Consider the following 19,992-nt stretch of genomic DNA (forward strand, 5'->3'; position numbering starts at 1 on the left):
GGAGTGGCACCAGTGTGGCACTGGAGTGGCACTGGAGTGGCACTGGAGTGGCACTGGAGTGACACCAGTGTGGCACTGGAGTGACACTGGAGTGGCACTAGCGTGGCACTGGAGTGGCACCAGTGTGGCACTGGAGTGACACTGGAGTGGCACCAGTGTGGCACTGGAGTGGCACCAGTGTGGCACTGGAGTGACACTGGAGTGGCACCAGTGTGGCACTGGAGTGGCACTGGAGTGGCACTGGAGTGGCACTGTTAAATGAGTTCACAGAAGTCTTATGATTAAACTTTTGTTGTCTATTTACGGTCAAAGATCTTAAATGAAACATATAATAAAGTGGGCTAAATTTGCAGTAAACGTTGTCTCTTTACGGTCAAACTTCTTAAAATGAAACTAATAATAACGAGTCACATTTGCAGTAAGTTTAATTTGCATCGGCTTTTCACTTAGTCATTTCCCTGCCACAGAAAGAGCACAATGAGCCTCATACTTGATCACAAACACAGTCAAATAAAACATCGAAAACATAACATTGAGGTGTTATGAAGCCTGCGTAAATTCAGCCTGGAAGACCTAACTCCACCCATCTACGTCAAGGCCACCATGGAAGGACCCCTCTCCCCAGCGCCATCATCGCACTCAAGCGGGCGCCCGCCTGTCCGTCTGAGAGACTCTCAGGGTTTCTGCGCTTATCCCAAAGAGGTTATGCAGTTTTTCCTGGCCAAAGAAGTAGGGTGAAAGGTCAGGGGGCGTCTGCACCATGGCCCTCGCACCTGCTCCTCATCCCCAATCAACGCTCTCAGTGACTCCTCCCCGCTCCCAATCAGCACCAGGCGGTCGCATTTAAGCCTCAGGCAGATGGCTCGGCCGCTCAAACCGTACTGCGACCCACCACCTCCCCAGCTCCTCATCTACATTCCCCTCATCTTCTACCTCCTCTTCACATCTACCACCACCAGTCTCCAGGCTCCGGGGGGAGACATCTAATACAAATAGATCATGGAGTGCCCATGATTGCAACGTCTTCCGCCGGGGTCTGAGCGCCAAATAACTCGCGAATAAAGCTTGCTAAACAGTCCATTCTCGTGGTCTCTTTGTCTCTCCAGGGTGAACTATAGTTATGTTCTTATATTTTAATTGCATAATTGCAGTTGTAAACAAAACATCAAACTTCAGTAGAGTGTGAAATGAGTGCAGTGGAAAAGTCCCAGTGCGGCGCAGCAGTGGTCTGCAGCCAGAGGGCAGTGACAGCTGAGACTCACCTTATTCACACTGACAAAGGGCAAATGCAGGTTCTCACTTTGAGTCACCGCTCTACATTTGACAGATAATGAGCTGAGACTTCTGGTCCTCGGCTCAGTCTGTGCTGAGGGTCTCGTCACACACACGGTAAGAGCTGTGTCTTCTGACTTTAGAGTAGTTATAGCGACAAGAAATAAATGCTTTTTCAGTTACTTAAACACGTGTATTCTTTTGATGTTGTAGGATGTATGCTTGTTTTGTCCATAGACAGTTTCATTGAAAGTAAAAGGACAGTCCCAGGAGAAATAAATTATGATTTTTTTATTATTTTATTGAAGATAATGTTTAACACAGGAACCAAAAAGTGTTGATGTTATTACCGGGCGATCTGTTAGAAAAACTGTACTGTATTGAATAAATAATGTATGCAACATTCAGGACTCCATCTACTTGCATCAGAGTTAATTACCATGGGGAAATAAACAAAACCTACCCACAAACATGCTAATGTAAGTGGCGTGCGGTCAGGGCAATCAAGGCAAGCAGTGATTGACCTATACAATCTAAAATGACGGTCTGTCACTCACAATTATGTATGAATGGTTCTAAAATATATCCAATTAAGCCTGTTTTCCCCTCACTTCTGCTGCTGAAGCTCGGCTGAACTCACAGTGACTTTTAGTGGCCTCTACAGGCAGCCGGGCATTACTGCGCGGGAAGCTTGGTTCTTCTTCTCCTGCAGCTGATCAGTCTGTGTTCAGGCCCGTTCATGCTCTCTAACATGAGCTTTTAGAACCAGAGTGGACAGCAGCTTCTTTTAGAGCTCTGCACATGCTCTGAGGACCACACAGCCTCAAACACATTGCAAGGCAAGGCAAGGCAAGTTTATTTGTAGAGCACATTTCATACACAAGGCAATTCAAAGTGCTTCACAGCAGGAAAAATGCATTCAAATCACAAAGAAATTACAGAAACAGAAATACAATAAAATTAACTAAATTAAAAATTATCATTCCAACTGATTTTCTAAACTAATAAAATCACAAACAAAAGAGAAGAGTGCAAAGAAAAAATCCTTTCAGTCATATGCGCAGCTAAACAAAACTGTTTTTAGCTTAGATTTGAACATTGTCAGAGTAGAAGCCTGTCTCACATCTTCAGGAAGACTGTTCCAGATTTTAGCTGCATAAAACTGAAACGCAGATTCCCATGTTTTGTCCTGACTCTGGGCACCAGCAGGAGGCCGGTCCCTGAGGTCCTCAGAGTCCGAGATGGTTCATATGGCACTAACATATCCAAGATGTACTTTGGTGCTAGGCCATGGAGAGACTTGTACACAAGCAGAGCTGCTTTAAAGTCTATTCTCTGAGCCACAGGAGCCAGTGCAGAGACCTGAGAACAGGACTAATGTGATCATACTTCCTGGTTCTAGTCAGGACCCAAGCAGCAGCGTTCTGGATGTACTGCAGCTGTTTTACAACTCGTTTGGAGAGACCAGTGAGCAGGCCGTTACAGTAGTCTAATCTACTGGAGACAAACGCATGGATAAGTCTCTCTAAATCTGGTTTTGACAGTATATTTTTGATTTTGGCAATGTTTTTTAGATGGTAAAAAGCTGCTGATGTTATTGATTTGACGTGGCTATTAAAGTTCAAGTCTGAGTCCATTATTACCCCCAGATTTCTAATTTGGTTTGTAGGTTTTAGAGCGAGACTCTGGAGGTGACCGCTAACACTTTCTCTTTGTTTCTGTGGGCCAAAAACGATTATTTCAGTCTTGTCTGAGTTCAGCTGGAGAAAGTTGTTTTGCATCCACAAACTGATCTGTTGGATGCAGTGACAGAGTGAATCTACTGGTCCATAGTCACCTGCCGATAGTGAAACATAGATCTGAGTGTCGTCTGCATAATTGTGATAGGACACATTTTCACTGCGTATCAACTGACCCAACGGCAGCATGTAGAGGTTGAACAGAAGGGGACCCAGGACTGACCCTTGGGGCACTCCACAGGTCAGGGTCATGTGGTCTGAGACACAGCTACCAATTTCAACAAAGTACTTCCTGTCTTCCAGATAGGACCTTAACCAGTTTAGGGCAGTGCCAGTGATGCCCACCCAGTCCTCTAGTCTCTGTAAGAGGATCCCATGATCGACAGTGTCAAAAGCAGCACTCAGATCTAACAGAATTAAGACTGAGGCTTTGCCCGTGTCAGTGTTCAGGCGGATGTCATTTGTCACCTTGACAAGAGCAGTCTCAGTGCTGTGATGAGGTCTAAAACCTGACTGAAAAACATCAAATGAGTTGTTTATTAAGAGGAAATCTGTGAGCTGTTGGTAAACAACCTTTTCAAGGACTTTGCCCCAAAATGGCAGATTAGAGATGGGCCGGTAATGACTCAGTACTGCGGCATCAAGACTGCTCTTCTTTAGGAGAGGCTTTATGACCGCAGTTTTCAAAGACATTGGGAATGTTCCAGATTGAAGCGACATGTTAACTATGTGAGTGAATGGTGCTAACAAACTGTTCAGCACAGACTTTAGAAATCTGGTGGGTAACACATCAAGGCAGCATGTAGATGAACTCAGACTGGTGATGATCTCATGGACAGTTTTGTCAGTTACTGGTGCAAAGTGAGTTAGCTCTAAGTGTCTTGGTGGTTTTAGGCTAATTTTTTGCATTGTGGGATTTATAGCATTTTTAATGCCCTGAACTTTGTCATTAAAGAATAATGCAAACTCATTACACTTGGATGTGGAAATGAGTTCTAACGGCAGCTGAGCAGGAGGGTTTGTTAATCTGTTTACTGTGGCAAACAGGACACGCGAGTTGTTACTGCAGCTTCCAATTATTTCAGAAAAATATCTTTCCCTAGTTCTACATAAGATTAGGTTGTACATGTTCAGCTTTTCTTTGTAAATCTCTTTTTGAACCTGGAGCTTTGACTTGCGCCATTTCCGTTCGGCCCTGCGGCACTCCCTTTTCTGTGCCCTGACCGAATCATCATTTCTCCACGGCGCCTTCTGCTTATTTTTAACCATTTTAGCCTTTATAGGGGCGATGGTGTCCAGAACATTCAAAACACTAGATGTAACAGAGTTCAACAAATCATTTACATTAGAACATGAGACATTTTCAAAGTTCATCATTTCCATAAACAGTGCACCTGTGCCATCACTTATGTGTCTCCTCTGAACAACTGCAGGACCAACCGGAGGTTGGGGAGAAACAGACAGGTCAAAGAAGACACAGAAATGATCAGACAGAGCAACATCGATCACATTAACATTTGAAATATTTACCCCCTTTGTATTTATGAGATCTAGAGTGTGTCCTTTGCTGTGGGTGGGGCCTCTCACATGCTGAGTAAGACTGAAGGTTTCAAGGACAGCATCAAGCTCTTTAGCGTTTCTGTCACAAATATTATCAACATGCACGTTGAAATCACCTGTAATGACCAAACCATCAAAGTCTGTGCATATGACTGAAAGCATCTCAGTAAAATCATCAATAAAACTTTGGCAGTGCTGGGGAGGCTTGTATAAAACAATGAAGAGAATGGATGGAGACCGTTTTAGCTCCATTTTAAAGGATACATACTCAAATGATGAAAACACCCCAAAAGACAACCTGCGGGTAATTATTTCATCTCTAAAGACAGCACAGACTCCACCCCCTTTTTTGTTTTCTCGTGTTTCAGATTCAAACTTAAAGTTGGGTGGAGCAGATTCTATCAGAACTACATTTCCTGTGTTTTTGTCAAGCCATGTTTCAGTTAAAAACATAAAATCAAGATTATAAGAAGAAATAAAATTATTAATTAAGAGAGATTTGTTACATAAGGATCTGACATTTAGCACAGCAGGTTTCAGACTAGTTTCAGTGGGACTGGGCTTTATCTTTTCACAGGGAATATGAATCACATTTCTCAGATTGGGCCTGACTCGCATTTTGTTTTTCCATCTGTGTGATGGTGTGGCTACAGAAATAACACTAGGGGGGGCTCTTTTTACATAGGGCCCCGGGTTGGTTTGATTTTTAATGTGACAATAAGTCCCGGCAACGCTGAGACCCAGTGCATCCTAGCTATGGGAGATACCAGGTAAAAGGCGAGGTTGGATGGGTGGTGGGGCTTTTGTAGCCAAGGAGAGTTTGGGACCAGGTGAGAGGCGAGGGGGGATGGGTGGTGGGGCTTTTGTTGGTGTAGTCGTCATAGCCCTTGCTATATTGGGCGTGAGTGGAGCCATCTTAATGCCTGATTTGATCAGACTTTCAAAATGGCTGGGAAGGCCCATGGGTGAGAGTGGAGATGAGAAGGAGAATGATGAATCTTTAGTGGGAGTAGATGTTGCAGGGGGAACCCAGGGCTGGTGTGAAGGCAGGGGCGATGACAGGGATGTTGTTGGGCTTGTCACAGATGGGTCCAAGGCCTTTGAAGATTGTTCCTTTGCTGGAGGCGGTGGAGCTGAATGTGGAGCAGCTGGAGCTGAATCCTTTGCTGGTGGTGGTGGAGCAGCTGCTGATGAATCCTTTGGTGGAGGCTGAGGTTGTGGTGCTTTTGATGTTGAAACATTGGCTCGGTCTCTGGCTGAGGGAGCAGGAATTCTTCTCTCATTCCTCTCTTCTCTAACTATCTGCTCAGGACCCTGTCCAGGCCCAGTCCAATGCCTCAGAGCGTGGAGCAGGTTCTCTGTCAGCACCCTCACTCCACCTCTGCATATGTGGGGGCCATTTCTCTTAAACAGGTCCTCTCGTTTCCAGAATAGATAGAAGTTCTCAATATAGTGTAGTCCTCTCGGGGAACACTCTTTGGACAGCCATGTGTTCAGCTGAAGAAGCCGGCTAAACTTTTTTATCCTCCTGTCGATGTTTGGAAGAGGTCCACTTATGAAAGTTTTGATTTCCATTTTATCAAGCACGTCGAATAACTTCAAGAAGTCTTTTTTCAAAACTTCAGTCTGTTCCCGCCGCATGTCCACTGCACCCACGTGCACAATCAGCTGTTTAGCTCCTCCATGCTTAGCCATAATATTTGGAAGGAGTGACGTTATCTCAGAAACAGTGGCGCTTGGAAAAGAATGTGTGTTTATCTTTTCATGCGTCATGTGACTTATCGCGCCGTCCCCAACTAAAACAATCTGCGTGACCTTGGCTCCTGGCACAGATCCTCCTCGCTGTATTTTGGCCACGTCATCTTTCCTTTTTTCATTTAATTCCATCTCTGAAAGTGGTAAAAATCTGCTGGTGAGCTGTATTTTAGGTGACTTCACGTTATCTTTGTATCGTTTAGGCTTTGCTCCAAGTTTGTTCCAAGAAACAGCCTGGTCTTTCTGGTTTTTAGACAGTTTTGGAAACGACACAGAGTCACTGCGGTTTAGGTTGAAAGTAGCAGTTTTTCTTGTAAAAAGTGTGCTCGTCTTACCGTCGGTTGACACAGGAATGGTATCGTGAAGAACTTTTTCAGATTCCAAAACAAATATCCGTGTTTTCAGCTCATTAATTTCTTGTTGATATTTCCGACAGCGTTCACAGTCTTTCTCCCTTCTTCTCCCGGACATGTCGCTGGCGTCAGATATGTCGTTAAAACTGGAAAAATGTTCTTGAAATCCTTGGTTTACTTGAAAAAGTCTAAAGCAAAAATGTTTGGAAGACAAAAACTGATTAAAAAGCAAAATAAATAAGGAAAACAGCGATAGCAAGCGGAGCGAGCAAAAAAGCGTATGCACTCTTCGGAAGCAGGAAGTTATCAAACCACCCTGAAGAAACCTGTGACTGAGCATGTGCAGAGGAGAAGAGAAGCCCTGAACGAGCATGTGCAGAGGAGAAGCGAAGCCCTGACTGAGCATGTGCAGAGGAGAAGAGAAGCCCTGACTGAGCATGTGCAGAGGAGAAGAGAAGCCCTAACTGAGCATGTGCAGAGGAGAAGAGAAGCCCTGACTGAGCATGTGCAGTGGAGAAGAGAAGCTCTAACTGAGCATGTGCAGAGGAGAAGTGAAGCTCTAACTGAGCATGTGCAGAGGAGAAGAGAAGCCCTGACTGAGCATGTGCAGAGGAGAAGAGAAGTTCTAACTGAGCATGTGCAGAGGAGAAGTGAAGCCCTGACTGAGCATGTGCAGAGGAGAAGTGAAGCTCTAACTAAGCATGTGCAGAGGAGAAGTGAAGCTCTAACTGAGCATGTGCAGAGGAGAAGTGAAGCTCTAACTGAGCATGTGCAGAGGAGAAGAGAAGCTCTAACTGAGCATGTGCAGAGGAGAAGAGAAGCAACAGTAGTGCAGAGTCTGTATTTGTAGCTAAGGCTTTGATCATGTTTATATTGATTAGATGTTAGTTATAAATACAGTCATTTAACGACGCAGAGCGCTAATCTGTGCAATGAATTGATCGATGAAGTGAGACTATTTACTCCATTCAGCAGTATTTAAAGGTGTCACGTCTGTGTGCAAATGTTATCTACTAAAGGAGACTACTAAGTCCACTCGCACATCCATACAAGCCACGCCCCTGATGAGGGCTACGACCACAAACACTTCTGGATAGCATTTATTTTATTACGGTTGGGTTTAGGTGGAAAAATAAGTTAAGTACAAATAAGAAAATGTACACATTTAACCCTTTTTGTTTTTCTTTACAGATGGATTGCTCTCGCTTTAACGTCGCGTTGACGTTGACGTTCGTGTTCGTTGATCTGGTGCTTTCTCTTCACTGTGGACCGACACAATACCCATGGCCCAGCGGCACACCTCAGTTCTGTTGCAACATGTGCCCCCCAGGTAAAACCACAGCATTTACAGAGCATCTACTTTACATCCCGGTGACTAAAACGTGCCTGTAAATGTTAAATTAATAAATAAATGGTTGAGGTTTAAGTGTCGCACAAAGATCTATGGACTGTGAAATTAAACGCAACCGTGCAGAAATATCACTTTATCTGCTCTTCTTTGAGCGATAAAACGGTGCAAAACTTATTTTTCATATATTCGATACACTAATGTTGGCTTTTTGTTTCTTTCCAAATGCCCACAGGTCAGTACATGAAAATACGTGACAAGAAGACGTGTCGTATCGACTGTCAGCCCTGCACCGGCCAACGCTACACGGACGCCTATAATCTGGGAACATGCAAAATCTGCGACGCCTGCAGCAAAGGTAAGTACAAAAAAGAAGGAAAAAAAAATAGAGCTGTGGGATCATAGAGCTATGAGAACATAGAGCTGTGGGATCATAGAGCTATGAGAACATAGAGCTGTGGGATCATAGAGCTATGAGAACATAGAGCTGTGGGATCATAGAGCTATGAGAACATAGAGCTGTGGGAACATAGAGCTCTGTGGGAACATAGAGCTGTGAGAACATAGAGCTGTGGGAACATAGAGCTGTGGGAACATAGAGCTGTGAGAACATAGAGCTGTGGGAACATAGAGCTGTGGGAACATAGAGCTGTGGGAACATAGAGCTGTGAGAACATAGAGCTGTGAGATCATAGAGCTGTGGGAACATAGAGCTGTGGGATCATAGAGCTGTGGGAACATAGAGCTGTGGGAACATAGAGCTGTGGGAACATAGAGCTGTGAGATCATAGAGCTGTGGGATCATAGAGCTGTGGGAACATAGAGCTGTGGGAACATAGAGCTGTGGGAACATAGAGCTGTGGGAACATAGAGCTGTGGGATCATAGAGCTGTGGGAACATAGAGCTGTGGGAACATAGAGCTATGAGAACATAGAGCTGTGGGAACATAGAGCTATGAGAACATAGAGCTGTGGGAACATAGAGCTGTGGGATCATAGAGCTGTGAGAACATAGAGCTGTGGGATCATAGCGCTGTGAGAACATAGAGCTGTAGGATCATAGAGCTGTGGGATCATAGAGCTGTGAGAACATAGAGCTGTGGGATCATAGAGCTGTGGGAACATAGAGCTGTGAGAACATAGAGCTGTGGGATCATAGAGCTGTGGGAACATAGAGCTGTGAGAACATAGAGCTGTGGGAACATAGAGCTGTGGGATCATAGAGCTGTGAGAACATAGAGCTGTGGGATCATAGAGCTGTGGGATCATAGAGCTGTGAGAACATAGAGCTGTGGGATCATAGAGCTGTGGGAACATAGAGCTGTGAGAACATAGAGCTGTGGGAACATAGAGCTGTGGGATCATAGAGCTGTGAGAACATAGAGCTGTGAGAACATAGAGCTGTGGGAACATAGAGCTGACCCCAAACCAGGTCTTGACCAGGGCCGGACTAAAATGTGCGTAAAACTGCAAAAATGAGTCTCACTCGGTTCCACTTCCTGGAGAATGGACTGACAGAAGAGTGTAGGCGACCAAACATCTTCTTGATCAGTAGCTGCATGTTGCACCCGAAACACATTGAAAACTGCACAAAAAGCGTAGAGTGCACAGGAGGCCATGCAAGGCAACTACAAATAGAAACGTAAACAGTGTATTTTTTATGTGCAAAAAAGACACGATAAAACTCACTACCAAATCTTCAGCACAACTCAGTCCTTCCCTTTATGACCTTTATAATCGAAATAAGATAATCAGTCGACTAATACAAATCTGGGTCAAGAAAGTCACCATTGAGCCGCTAATGGACTAAAGATTAAAGGCAAAGAAGACCCCCATAAAGCCCCTCACACACACAAACAAAAGATGTGGGTTGAACTGTAAAGGTTTAGGTTTAGGTTAACGTCAGGCTAGTGGCACGTATGGTTAAGGTTGGGGTCCGTCTCCAGGAAATGAACGTAAGTCAAAGTCACGTCCTCAGAAACCATGGAAACCCAACATGTGTTTAACTCCTGCAGTACTACTGAGACACACTCTAATCTTTAAGTCCGTCACAGTAAACAATCTTCTTGAAAATATTTTTAAACAGAAACGGTGGGTTAAGATTCAACCTTTCGGCCGTTTATAATGGAGTTTTGAATCCCTGGAGAGGTCGACGCCCAGAGCATTCGGATGCTGATCAGGCACTCAGGGAGGAGGGAGAGCACAACAGGTACAACAGGAGGCCGATAGCCCATTACAGGACTGAAAAAGAGGATAGTTAAGGTGAAACCAAATACTCCCTTTTTCAGGAGATCATTCTTTGCAATAGTGAGGAAATTGTCGTTCTTTTTTGTTGTAAAGGGTTGAAAAAGTAACAATAAGTAAAGGTACTAACGAAGTACTTTAGTGTTTATGTTTATACCAATACTCTTTATTTAGAACAATTATCCAGCTCTAAAGTGCGTATTATGTTGTAATTTTGACTTTATTTGGTGTATTTATACCTGTTACAAATACAAATAAATGATAGTTTTACACCAATCGAGCAAAGTATTTCTGGAGAAAATCTGTAGAAAATGACAGGAAGTGACATCACACTCATGCCATCCAAAGTTTACACATAATTCACACGCAGAAACACATGTTTTGACCTTCTAAACATGAATTCAACAACATAAAGTTGCTCTCATATATTTTTGTTTGTCAAATGAAAAAAATTGTGACATTAGATGAGTTTTTGCCCGGTGTTTGCTGGGTAATTTCACAGTGTGATGTCATCGATTACAAACAGGAAGTGAAATTCTAAACCTAAAAAATGAGCTTTTCTGTGATGGCATTTTTAAAATTGTTGGCACAATTCGAAATACATTTATATTAACTGCATTTTAGCTCAATGAGTCGTCTAAACTGTCAGAGGCACTTTAAGTTTATGGTTTTAGTGGCATAAAGTGAAATTTTTTTATCATAATTTCTGTTGCAACGTGTTAAAATGTGTTATTGTGACTGGCCCATCAATCACGCCAACGAAATGAAAAAACGTGGCATTTCAGATCCTTTATTTATTGAATTGTGACGTTGTTTACTCAAGTCCCAGGTGTCTGATGTGCTGATGTGCTGATTCAGAAACGTCTTGTGAAATATTAAACATGCGTTGCTACGGCGTGTGCGTCGCCGCGTGTGAATCATCGCGTTGCTCTGTCACGGACGATCGATTCATCAGAGCCAGAGAGCCGTAAGTTACTCAGCAAAGTCTCTGCGCTCAATCATTTCACAGACGTTTACCGTAGAAACCTGAGGGGCTTTCCGACTCGAGCTTTGATGGTGGGAGACAGTCAGAAAGAGAGCGATAGGGCAGCGCTTCTCAAACGGTCGCCCCGGTGCCACAGATGGTCTTTGAGCGGTCGCATTTCATCCCACCCTGCCGTGAAACTTGCACGTTTTACAGTATTTTAATGAATCTATCTGGAATTTGGTTAAATGTGCCAGTAAATGTTTTCAAGTTGAAGTTCAAATCCAGCACAAAATGAGTGATTGGACCATAAAACTAACCACAAATGTACAGAAATACAACTTTATCCTGTGGTTTGAGAGGTTGCATTGTATGTATGTTTCTTTTTGAAGTAAAGACAGCAATTGCAGTATTATCCATGTCCTGCCTCTACTTGTACTGCGTTACTTTCTGAGGTACTATGGAACGCTCGGTGATATTTGACCTGCTGCAGTGTCATAGGATTAAACCTGAATGAACTTTGCAGGAGGGAAGAAAAAGGAAAAATATGTATATTTATTTTGACAAAGTACAAAGAACCGACAATGTTCTCGACATAACAACAGTGTTTGGAGGTGAACGTGAGAAATGATATTTTTGTAACTAATATGCACTTGAATAAAATCAACGAAATGTCCAAAGGAATCCAAGTATTCTTAAGTCATAGTTTAGACTAAACTGGGACAAAACTCTGACGTAAATGTGGACCAGAACAAGACCAAACAAAGTCGACCTGAAAAATAAACTGGGCTTAAACCTGGACCAAACCAGGACTAAACTAGGATCACACCAGGACTAAACCAAGACCAAACCAGGACTAAACAGGACCAAACCAGGACTAAACCAGGACAAAACCAGGACCAAACCAGGACCAAACCAGGACCAAACCAGGACCAAACCAGGACAAAACCAGGACCAAACCAGGACCAAACCAGGACAAAACCAGGACCAAGCCAGGACTAAACAGGACCAAACCAGGACCAAACCAGGACCAAACCAGGACCAAATCAGGACCAAACCAGGACAAAACCAGGACCAAACCAGGACTAAACAGGACCAAACCAGGACCAAACCAGGACTAAACAGGACCAAACCAGGACTAAACCAGGATTAAACCAGGATTAAACCAGGACTAAACCGGGACTAAACCGGGACCAAACTGGGACAGTGCACTTGGTCATTTTTTAAGCTTCGTTGCTTCTATAATATTCCACAAAAGACAAACTTATTCACTTTGGACATGTTCACGCTGGCCCTGTTCTAGTCCTGGTCTAGTCCCGCTTTAGCTCCGTGTTTAGTCCCAGTTGTTGTGGAACATCCTTCAGGTTCAGTCCTGGTCTAGACTCCACTGATACTCAAGAGTCAGACTCGGTGTGAAAAATCAGAGCGTGTAACCCCCGAGTCTGTCGCATTTACAGGGGAAACCGCAATTATTAAGCTGTAAACAGTGGAAATAACATGAGTTTAACATTTATAAATGTCACATGAAGCGAGAGCGCGTTTGTCTGAAGCGTTTGATCTCATTTTTACAGCGGCACAAGCAGAAAGTCTCTGTCCTATTTCACCCTGTAGCTCTGAACACCTGTGCGTGAGGCCCCCGCACATCCGACTGAAAACCACCACGCTGATAACACCAAAACACTGTCAATACACATCTATCACCGGTTTCTCCTTAAGTCGTGTGCATTTTAAAGTATGTGCTCTGTCTCGTGTCAAAGTGAAAACCCTTTCTTACACAGCACAGGCATAGGTTTTTATTTATTTGAAAACTAGAACTGTGTTTTTACCAGCTGTGCTGATTCTCTGACTTATCTCTGTAGAATCGTGTTGCAGTGTGCAATAGTATTAGTAGTGAAACCTAATGACCAGTATTATGTGTGTAATACTGGCTTTTTTTGAGTACACTTTTTATAACTCTAGAGGCTAATTTGCGTCTTAATTTTAACCTCTTTGTTAAATGATTACTGCATGAGCTGTTTTACGCGTAGGACGAAAAAAACGACCAGCCTTCTCTCGTTATTTTACAAAGTTTACAACAGAGAAAAACTTCCAGGTAACAGTCGTGCGCCCCCAAATGTCCAAAACGTGCACACGTATCAAAACTTCTTTTAAACAAATGAGTTATTATTAATTGTTGAATTAATGATGCCACACATTAACCAGGTAAAATGGCGCTTACAGTAACCTTTCCCCCTGCTTTATGAAATGTTACTGCTTTGCCTGAAATGCTCCACGGTATGGCATTAGCCGTGTCTATCTTGTGTTTGTTAAAAAAAATACAAGATACCTTCTGGCGTCAGCTGCTTGTCTCCAGGTACCGTATATTCCGCACTATAAGGCGCACTCTGGATTATAAGGCGCACTGTCAATGAATGGTCTATTTTCGATCATATTTCATATATAAGGCGCACCGGACTATAAGGCACATTAAGCAAAACAAAACATGTACCGCACAAAATGGCTTCAAGGTCAGTAAAGCACAACCAGAATTCATCCATAAATAAGACGCACTGGATTATAAAGCACATTGTTGTTTTTTGAGAACATTAAAGGCTTTTAAGTGCGCCTTATAGTGCAGACAATAAGGTAAATAGAGCTGTAATCGATCCATGGTAGAGATACATGGGTTTAAATGACATGCGACACATCCCAGGAAAAGCAACAGCATCTCCATGGCAACAAGAAGAAACGTTACAGAGGGCATCTTTAAAGTCTTGTGAGAACAGCCCAGTTTGGCTCTGTAGAAACAAACACTCTACATTTTTGTGATATGTTTCGTGTGAAAAGACTCAAACTGACCTCAAACCACGACAAAACAACTGCAGTTTAATCATCGAAAAAACAAACAGTAAATTCTACCTTTTTTTCTTTCTTTCTTCCCCTCAACGTCAACTCAGAACTGTAGAATCTTGACCTCACATGAGCTCCACTGGTTTCAGAATCACTTTACAGTCATTGAGCGCGACACGATTTGCAGCGAAACAAGTTAAAATATGAAAAAAACATGAAAAATATTCAAACAGAAGATTATTTACAACGTTTTATTTGTTTGTGTTGCAGAAAACATGGAGATTGTCTCGCAGTGCAACGCCACTCGCAACGCCGTGTGCCGGTGCAAAGCTGGGTTTGCCTGTGAAAACGAAGCATGCGACTACTGTACAGCGATACCAACCACAACAGCGCCACCTGCTGCCCCCCGCAGTACTACAGGTGTGACACATGGTGCGCTGATGGGACGTCCCTCTCTCAGATGGGGGCAGTAGGCAGTCAAATGTTACACTTGATCATTCATATTAGTGACAGTTTCATTTATTTATTTTTTTGCAATATTTTCCAAGCAAAAATATCAAACATTAAAAAGTCCAAATGGGATTAAAAAAAAAAAAATCATTTTCCATATTTCCATTATAATGTCCGTCCAGTCCTTGCTTGTAGGCACAATTTGAGTCATCCATTTCTTTGTGATGGCCTTATTCCCTGCCTAAAATCATGCTCCAAAGGTATCCAAAGGTATCCAAAGGTATCCAAAGGTATCCAAAGGTATCCAAAGGTATCCAATGGTATCCATGCATTGTGTCCACGGCAGCAGATTTATGGCCCAAATATTTAGTTCTGAAATCAAGTGGGATGATGGCGCTTTATTGGTCTACGTCTATAATTTCAGTGACAGGACAGTTCCAGAAACAGTGTAATGATGGGCTTCCTTACCACATTTTCTCCAGCGGTTGGTTTCTTTTTCTGAAAACTTCTCCCATTTTAATTCATGACTACGACTCGGATGACCACTGAAATGATGTGGCCTGGTAACGGACGGGAAACGGCAACAGTTAAGAGTTGAGAGCAGGAAAAATAGGTTTCTTTTAGCAACGTTGCCATTATCTTGGACAAATGGGTTATACTGAGTATTTTTCAACATCTGCAGCTTCTCAATGGAGTTCTCTGTCGGCAACGCTCAGCAAAAATGACCAAAGGAAGGAAATAATGAAGAGGAAGTATTGCATTATGATTAATCATTTATTTTCGCTCACAGCGGTTTCCAAACACGAAGTGCGACCGACTCTGCAGGCGACAAAACCAATCCAAGGTAAACAAAACAAGATCATCTTTGAAATAAGTCGTTGTATCCATAAGTGAGGCCTTACGACTCCATTGTCGCAGACACGGCCTGGTTCCTGATCATCATCGGCCTGCTGTGCGTCGGCCTCGCTCTGGTGATTGTGACCAAGATAAAGCCCCTGCTGATCTGGCTCAAAGGTGTTTACGCTTTATTATGCTTTATTACACTTTATTACGCTTTATTATGCTTTATTACGCTTTATTACACCACATTACACTTTATTACGCTTTATTACTCTTCATTACACTTTACTACTTTATTACACCTTATTACACTTTATTACACTTTATTGTGCTTTATTACACTTTATTACACCTTATTACACTTTACTACTCTTTATTACACCTTATTACACTTTATTACACCTCATTAAACTTTATTACACTATTACGCTTTATTACGCTTTATTACACCTTATACTTTATTACACTTTATTACTCTTTATTACACCTTATACTTTATTACACTTTATTACTCTTTATTACACCTTATTACACTTTATTACTCTTTATTACACCTTATTACACTTTATTACACTGTATTACTCTTTATTGCTCTTTATTACACTTTATTACTCTTTATTACACCTTTTTACACCTTATTTCACTTTATTACGCTTTATTACGCTTTAGTATCATCCAGGACTACACATGATCTAATTACCCACATTGGGGTGGAGGGCGGGGCACATTTTTATGATAGAATTTGCCTTTTAACTCTCAAAATGCAGATGTTTTGATGTCGTTCTGGTCGCATCGTTTGGTTATTTCTTTAAAGCAGAAACTTGTTCATGGAGTTGTATTGACCTCTGACCTTGAATAATTGTGAATGCTAATGTTTAATTGATTGCTCGTTTGTTTTATGCTCAGATTACTGCCTCGTTAGAAAACCCGTGCCCGCTCCAGTCTCGCTGTACCACCCGCAGGACGAGGGGGACGAGGGGGACGAGGGGGACGAGGAGGAGGCGTGCAAGCCGGTCCAGGAGGTGTACAAATGAAACCAACCCATCAAAGTCTGAGACAAAACCCAAACAACCAATCATGAAACAGACGGACGAAAGACCAGAAAACACTTCAATACTTGAACTGTTAGAAAATGAAAAGCCGTTTCCCCGAGAGGAACGCGAGCGAGAACCTGAAAGAGAACGATGTAATGTCATGTTGGTATGTACTATTGTACACTTTAGATGTATTTACTGTTGTATATAAAAGACTGAGCCGTGAATGTTTACCTTTGTCAAGACTCACACCATTGTACATTTTGCTTCTCTTGAACACCTGCATGTTTCAGAGTTAAACCTGTAGCACCTTTACACGTCTCAGTGACTGAAAAGAACGGCCCTGTTTCGTTCACATTGCGCAGGTCGTATTGTCCGTAGTCTTTGAGTGTCACAGCTGCTCCTCCATGGACACCCGGCTGTCCTTGCCCTGCTCCTGCGAGGGGAAGAAGGCGCTGTGGAGCTCCCCGGGGTGCTCCTCCTCGGACAGGGGGACGGAGGGAGACGGGGTGGGCTGACACACGTAGGACTCTTCATCGCCACTAGAATGTTCCACGTCTGTTCGCTCTTCCTTCTTCTCTCCGATCTGACCCATGATCTCTCCGATGAGGCTGAAGATGACTGTGCCAGGGTTGTGGACGTGCACCGGACCTGGTCAAAGCAAAAACATGATCATGAGTTTTTTAAGTGAAGCGATAAATGCCTCGTAATGGTTTAAGTCATGATCTGAATGAGTGACAGTTGGACTTCACCAATGATGTGGCGCTTTATAGCTATAATTATACAGGAACATAAATCAATAAATCAAGTTTAAAACATCCTTTATATAGTTTGAAAAAGTGGCTTGGTCGCAGGCGTGAGGAAGAAGTAGACTAAGGCTGCACTCACACTTCAATTCACCACATTGAAACTGGAACCAAACTGGGACTAAACCAGGACTAAAACATCCTTAAAACAGCTGCAGTTCATCCAGAACGCTGCTGCTCGGGTCCTGACTAGAACCAGGAAGTACCATCACATTAGTCCTGTTCTCAGATCTCTGCACTGGCCCCTGTGGCTCAGAGAATAGACTTTAAAGCAGCTCTGCTTGTGTACAAGTCTCTCCATGGCCTAGCACCAAAGTACATCTTGGATATGTTAGTGCCATATGAACCATCTCAGACTCTGTGGACCTCAGGACCTAAAATGAATGCTTTTTTGTATTGTATTGTATTGTATTGTATTGTATTGTATTGTATTGTATTGTGATTGAGGACAGCTCCTTTGAGTTTAATGTCCCCAAAGTCCAGGTGTTCTGCAGCTGCAGACAAAAATTGACCTCAAGAACATGGAGGGTCCTGATGGACGGCCAAATGTCATTTAGCCAGAACAGAGATGCTGTCTACACAATCAAGCAACTAAAAGGAAGACTAAAACCATCACAGCTGAGCCCTCCCACCCACTGAACCATGCAAGATCTGCCTAAATTCAAGATCTGCCTGATTTTTTATAAAATAATGTGATTAAAATAAATACAGTTTAATAACCTCACAGAGTGTGTGGGTTAAAAACACTTTTTCCTTTTTTACTAATTATGTTTTAAACATAAAACAACAAAAACAAACATAAAACACACACACACACACACAAACACACACACACACACGTTTCCATATTGTGGAGAGAGGGGGGATTGTTCTACTACAGACACTTGTGGGTCATCCAGACGATGGCACGAGGGCTGTACATGGAGTAAGAACCTCCAGTGCTTCACTTTAAACACCTTTAGAAACATTTCACAAAATGGATTAGGCTCAAAACAGGGTCTCAACTGTGAGGAGGGAAGACCCGGGACACGCTGGAGGGAGGGGTCTTTGTGGCCTGGGAATGCTACGGGATGAAGTGTCTGGGGTGGTGGAAGTCTGGAAATTCCTGCTGAGACTACTGGCCCTGCGAAGCGGCCCCGGATCAAGAGGAAGAAAGATTTGGCCAAAATGTTGTGTCTAAATGGGTAATAATAATTCATTCAAATGTATCAGTTTTGCTGTGACACAAAGAGAAGGCTTTTTATATCATCTCATTTTTCTGATTCATTGACATAATGTTTATTAATAGATTTTTATTTTTTATTTTACAAAACTATTTTTATTTTGTCAAAAAGAACCATTGCAATTCAAATCCAGACACAAAAAAGCCGATATAATTCCATTCATAATTTGCTCTCATTCACAGGAGGCGTTTAGTTTCTGAACTCCACTAAGTTTTTTAACTTTTTTACACCGTTTTTGGATGAAAATTAAACCAACTCTGGGAAAATAGGGAGAACATGCAAACTCCGCCTAGAAACTCCGCCTACCCATGTTAGCTGTTGCCACGGGGACCTCCTGTTGCTTCTCGCAGGACGTCTGTCTCGTCACGTGCTCCACCTCTTGAGCTTCCTGCTGGGGAAAAACAAAACCATGGTAAATGATCCATAAGTGGATTGAGTGGAATCATGAGAAGAGGGACGCTCACCACACTGCACAGCTTCTTCACGGCTGAAAAAAGATTGAATACGTCACTCGTCTTTGTCCAAAAACGTATGAAAACTGGGCCTAAATGTGAGGACGCACCTTGCTTGAAGCGCGTCTCGTGTCCCGGGCATCCCAAACAGAACAGCAGCACCAAGGCGATGCCCACGACGGCCAGCAGCGGGCACAGGATGACCATCAGCTGCTTGGATTTGTCTGACCGCAAGAGACGCAGGCTTAAACCTTCTGTCATTTGACCACAGTGCATTTCCAAATCATAAATGAATCAAATCTAGGCTCACCCTCCTCTGGGCCGCACCTGATGTGGAGAAGAAACACATGAGTGGAACAAATGTGGGCAATAATAACATTATTTGAAGGTTGAATCATTGAAATAAAAAGCTGACTCACCTGGAGGAGCTGCAGGGCTGTGTCCTCGTGGCAGCTTCAAAGAGAAAGAAAATAAACATTTATTTATTGTGTTTTCATGATACTAAAACGTCACAATCAATTTTAATCTGGAATATACTTGATTCTTGATATCGATTTTGATACCAACATTTCAATTAAAATTACCAATATTACAAAATAATTGTAAAGGCACAATCGTTTAAAAAACTGTAGGATCTAGTGTATTATTTGATTTGAATACTTTTGACATCTCTAATTTGAACCTGGAACACTCGACTTTCCCTTGTCAGTTTCTAAATGCTGTCCCCTTGCTGTCCCCTTGCTGTCCCCTGCTGCTCCCTCGCTGGACTCTCGCCTCTTGGTTCTTTTGTTTATTGCATGTCAGAGTAAATGACACTTAACATCTGTCCTAAGGATGAAAGACAGCGCTGTGGTATATTTGCATGTAAATATGGATCAATATGCTCTGTCCCTGAAATAAATCAAAACAATATTCCAACTGTTCTCAAACAATTAGCCCAATAGCAGAGCAGGGTTTTATATTTAAGTTTTCATAAAATTGTTCTTAGTACAGTCGCTTTTGGAGCACATACTTTTACTCGTTTGACAGAGTAAACAGTACTTTTAGACTTTGAACATTTGTGGTTTTTTCCCGCCGCTCCTTCTGATAAGATTCATTTTTTCTCATTCTTGAGTTTATCTTT

General features: G+C 42.7%; 2 protein-coding genes across 2 annotated transcripts; one reads left to right on the top strand and one right to left on the bottom strand.

Annotated features, from left to right (window-relative positions):
* The first annotated feature begins 7,996 nt into the window (after positions 1–7,996).
* LOC140374578 (CD27 antigen-like) lies at positions 7,997–16,388 on the top strand. Its single transcript, XM_072461513.1, has 6 exons — positions 7,997–8,009; positions 8,263–8,385; positions 14,335–14,484; positions 15,305–15,358; positions 15,433–15,528; positions 16,261–16,388. The coding sequence occupies exons 1-6, from the start codon at positions 7,997–7,999 to the stop codon at positions 16,386–16,388; spliced, it is 564 nt and encodes a 187-aa protein (XP_072317614.1).
* On the bottom strand, positions 15,811–19,157 carry LOC140374140 (uncharacterized). The gene is made up of 4 exons (XM_072460947.1): positions 18,980–19,157; positions 18,882–18,904; positions 18,724–18,805; positions 15,811–17,039 (listed from the first exon to the last, which is right to left on the bottom strand). Exons 1-4 carry the CDS (start codon positions 19,143–19,145, stop codon positions 16,780–16,782), a joined length of 531 nt encoding a protein of 176 aa, XP_072317048.1. The 5' UTR covers positions 19,146–19,157; the 3' UTR covers positions 15,811–16,779.
* Between the last annotated feature and the right edge of the window lie 835 nt (positions 19,158–19,992).

The sequence above is a fragment of the Eucyclogobius newberryi genome, unplaced genomic scaffold (assembly GCF_026437365.1).
Source record: "Eucyclogobius newberryi isolate DKJ021-1_F unplaced genomic scaffold, fEucNew1.0.hap1 SCAF_3, whole genome shotgun sequence".
NCBI lineage: Eukaryota > Metazoa > Chordata > Actinopteri > Gobiiformes > Gobiidae > Eucyclogobius > Eucyclogobius newberryi.

Bases quoted from the DNA above. Each gene is read 5' to 3' on its own strand.
- LOC140374578 (XM_072461513.1), top strand. The intron at 14,485-15,304 runs GTGTGACACATG...TTTCGCTCACAG, and splicing joins TGCCCCCCGCAGTACTACAG to CGGTTTCCAAACACGAAGTG. The intron at 15,529-16,260 runs GTGTTTACGCTT...TTTTATGCTCAG, and splicing joins CCTGCTGATCTGGCTCAAAG to ATTACTGCCTCGTTAGAAAA.
- LOC140374140 (XM_072460947.1), bottom strand. From the start codon at position 19,145: ATGCACTGTGGTCAAATGACAGAAGGTTTAAGCCTGCGTCTCTTGCGG. The intron at 18,905-18,979 runs GTGCGTCCTCAC...ATCTTTTTTCAG, and splicing joins CGAGACGCGCTTCAAGCAAG to CCGTGAAGAAGCTGTGCAGT. The intron at 18,806-18,881 runs GTGAGCGTCCCT...TTTCCCCAGCAG, and splicing joins TGAAGAAGCTGTGCAGTGTG to GAAGCTCAAGAGGTGGAGCA.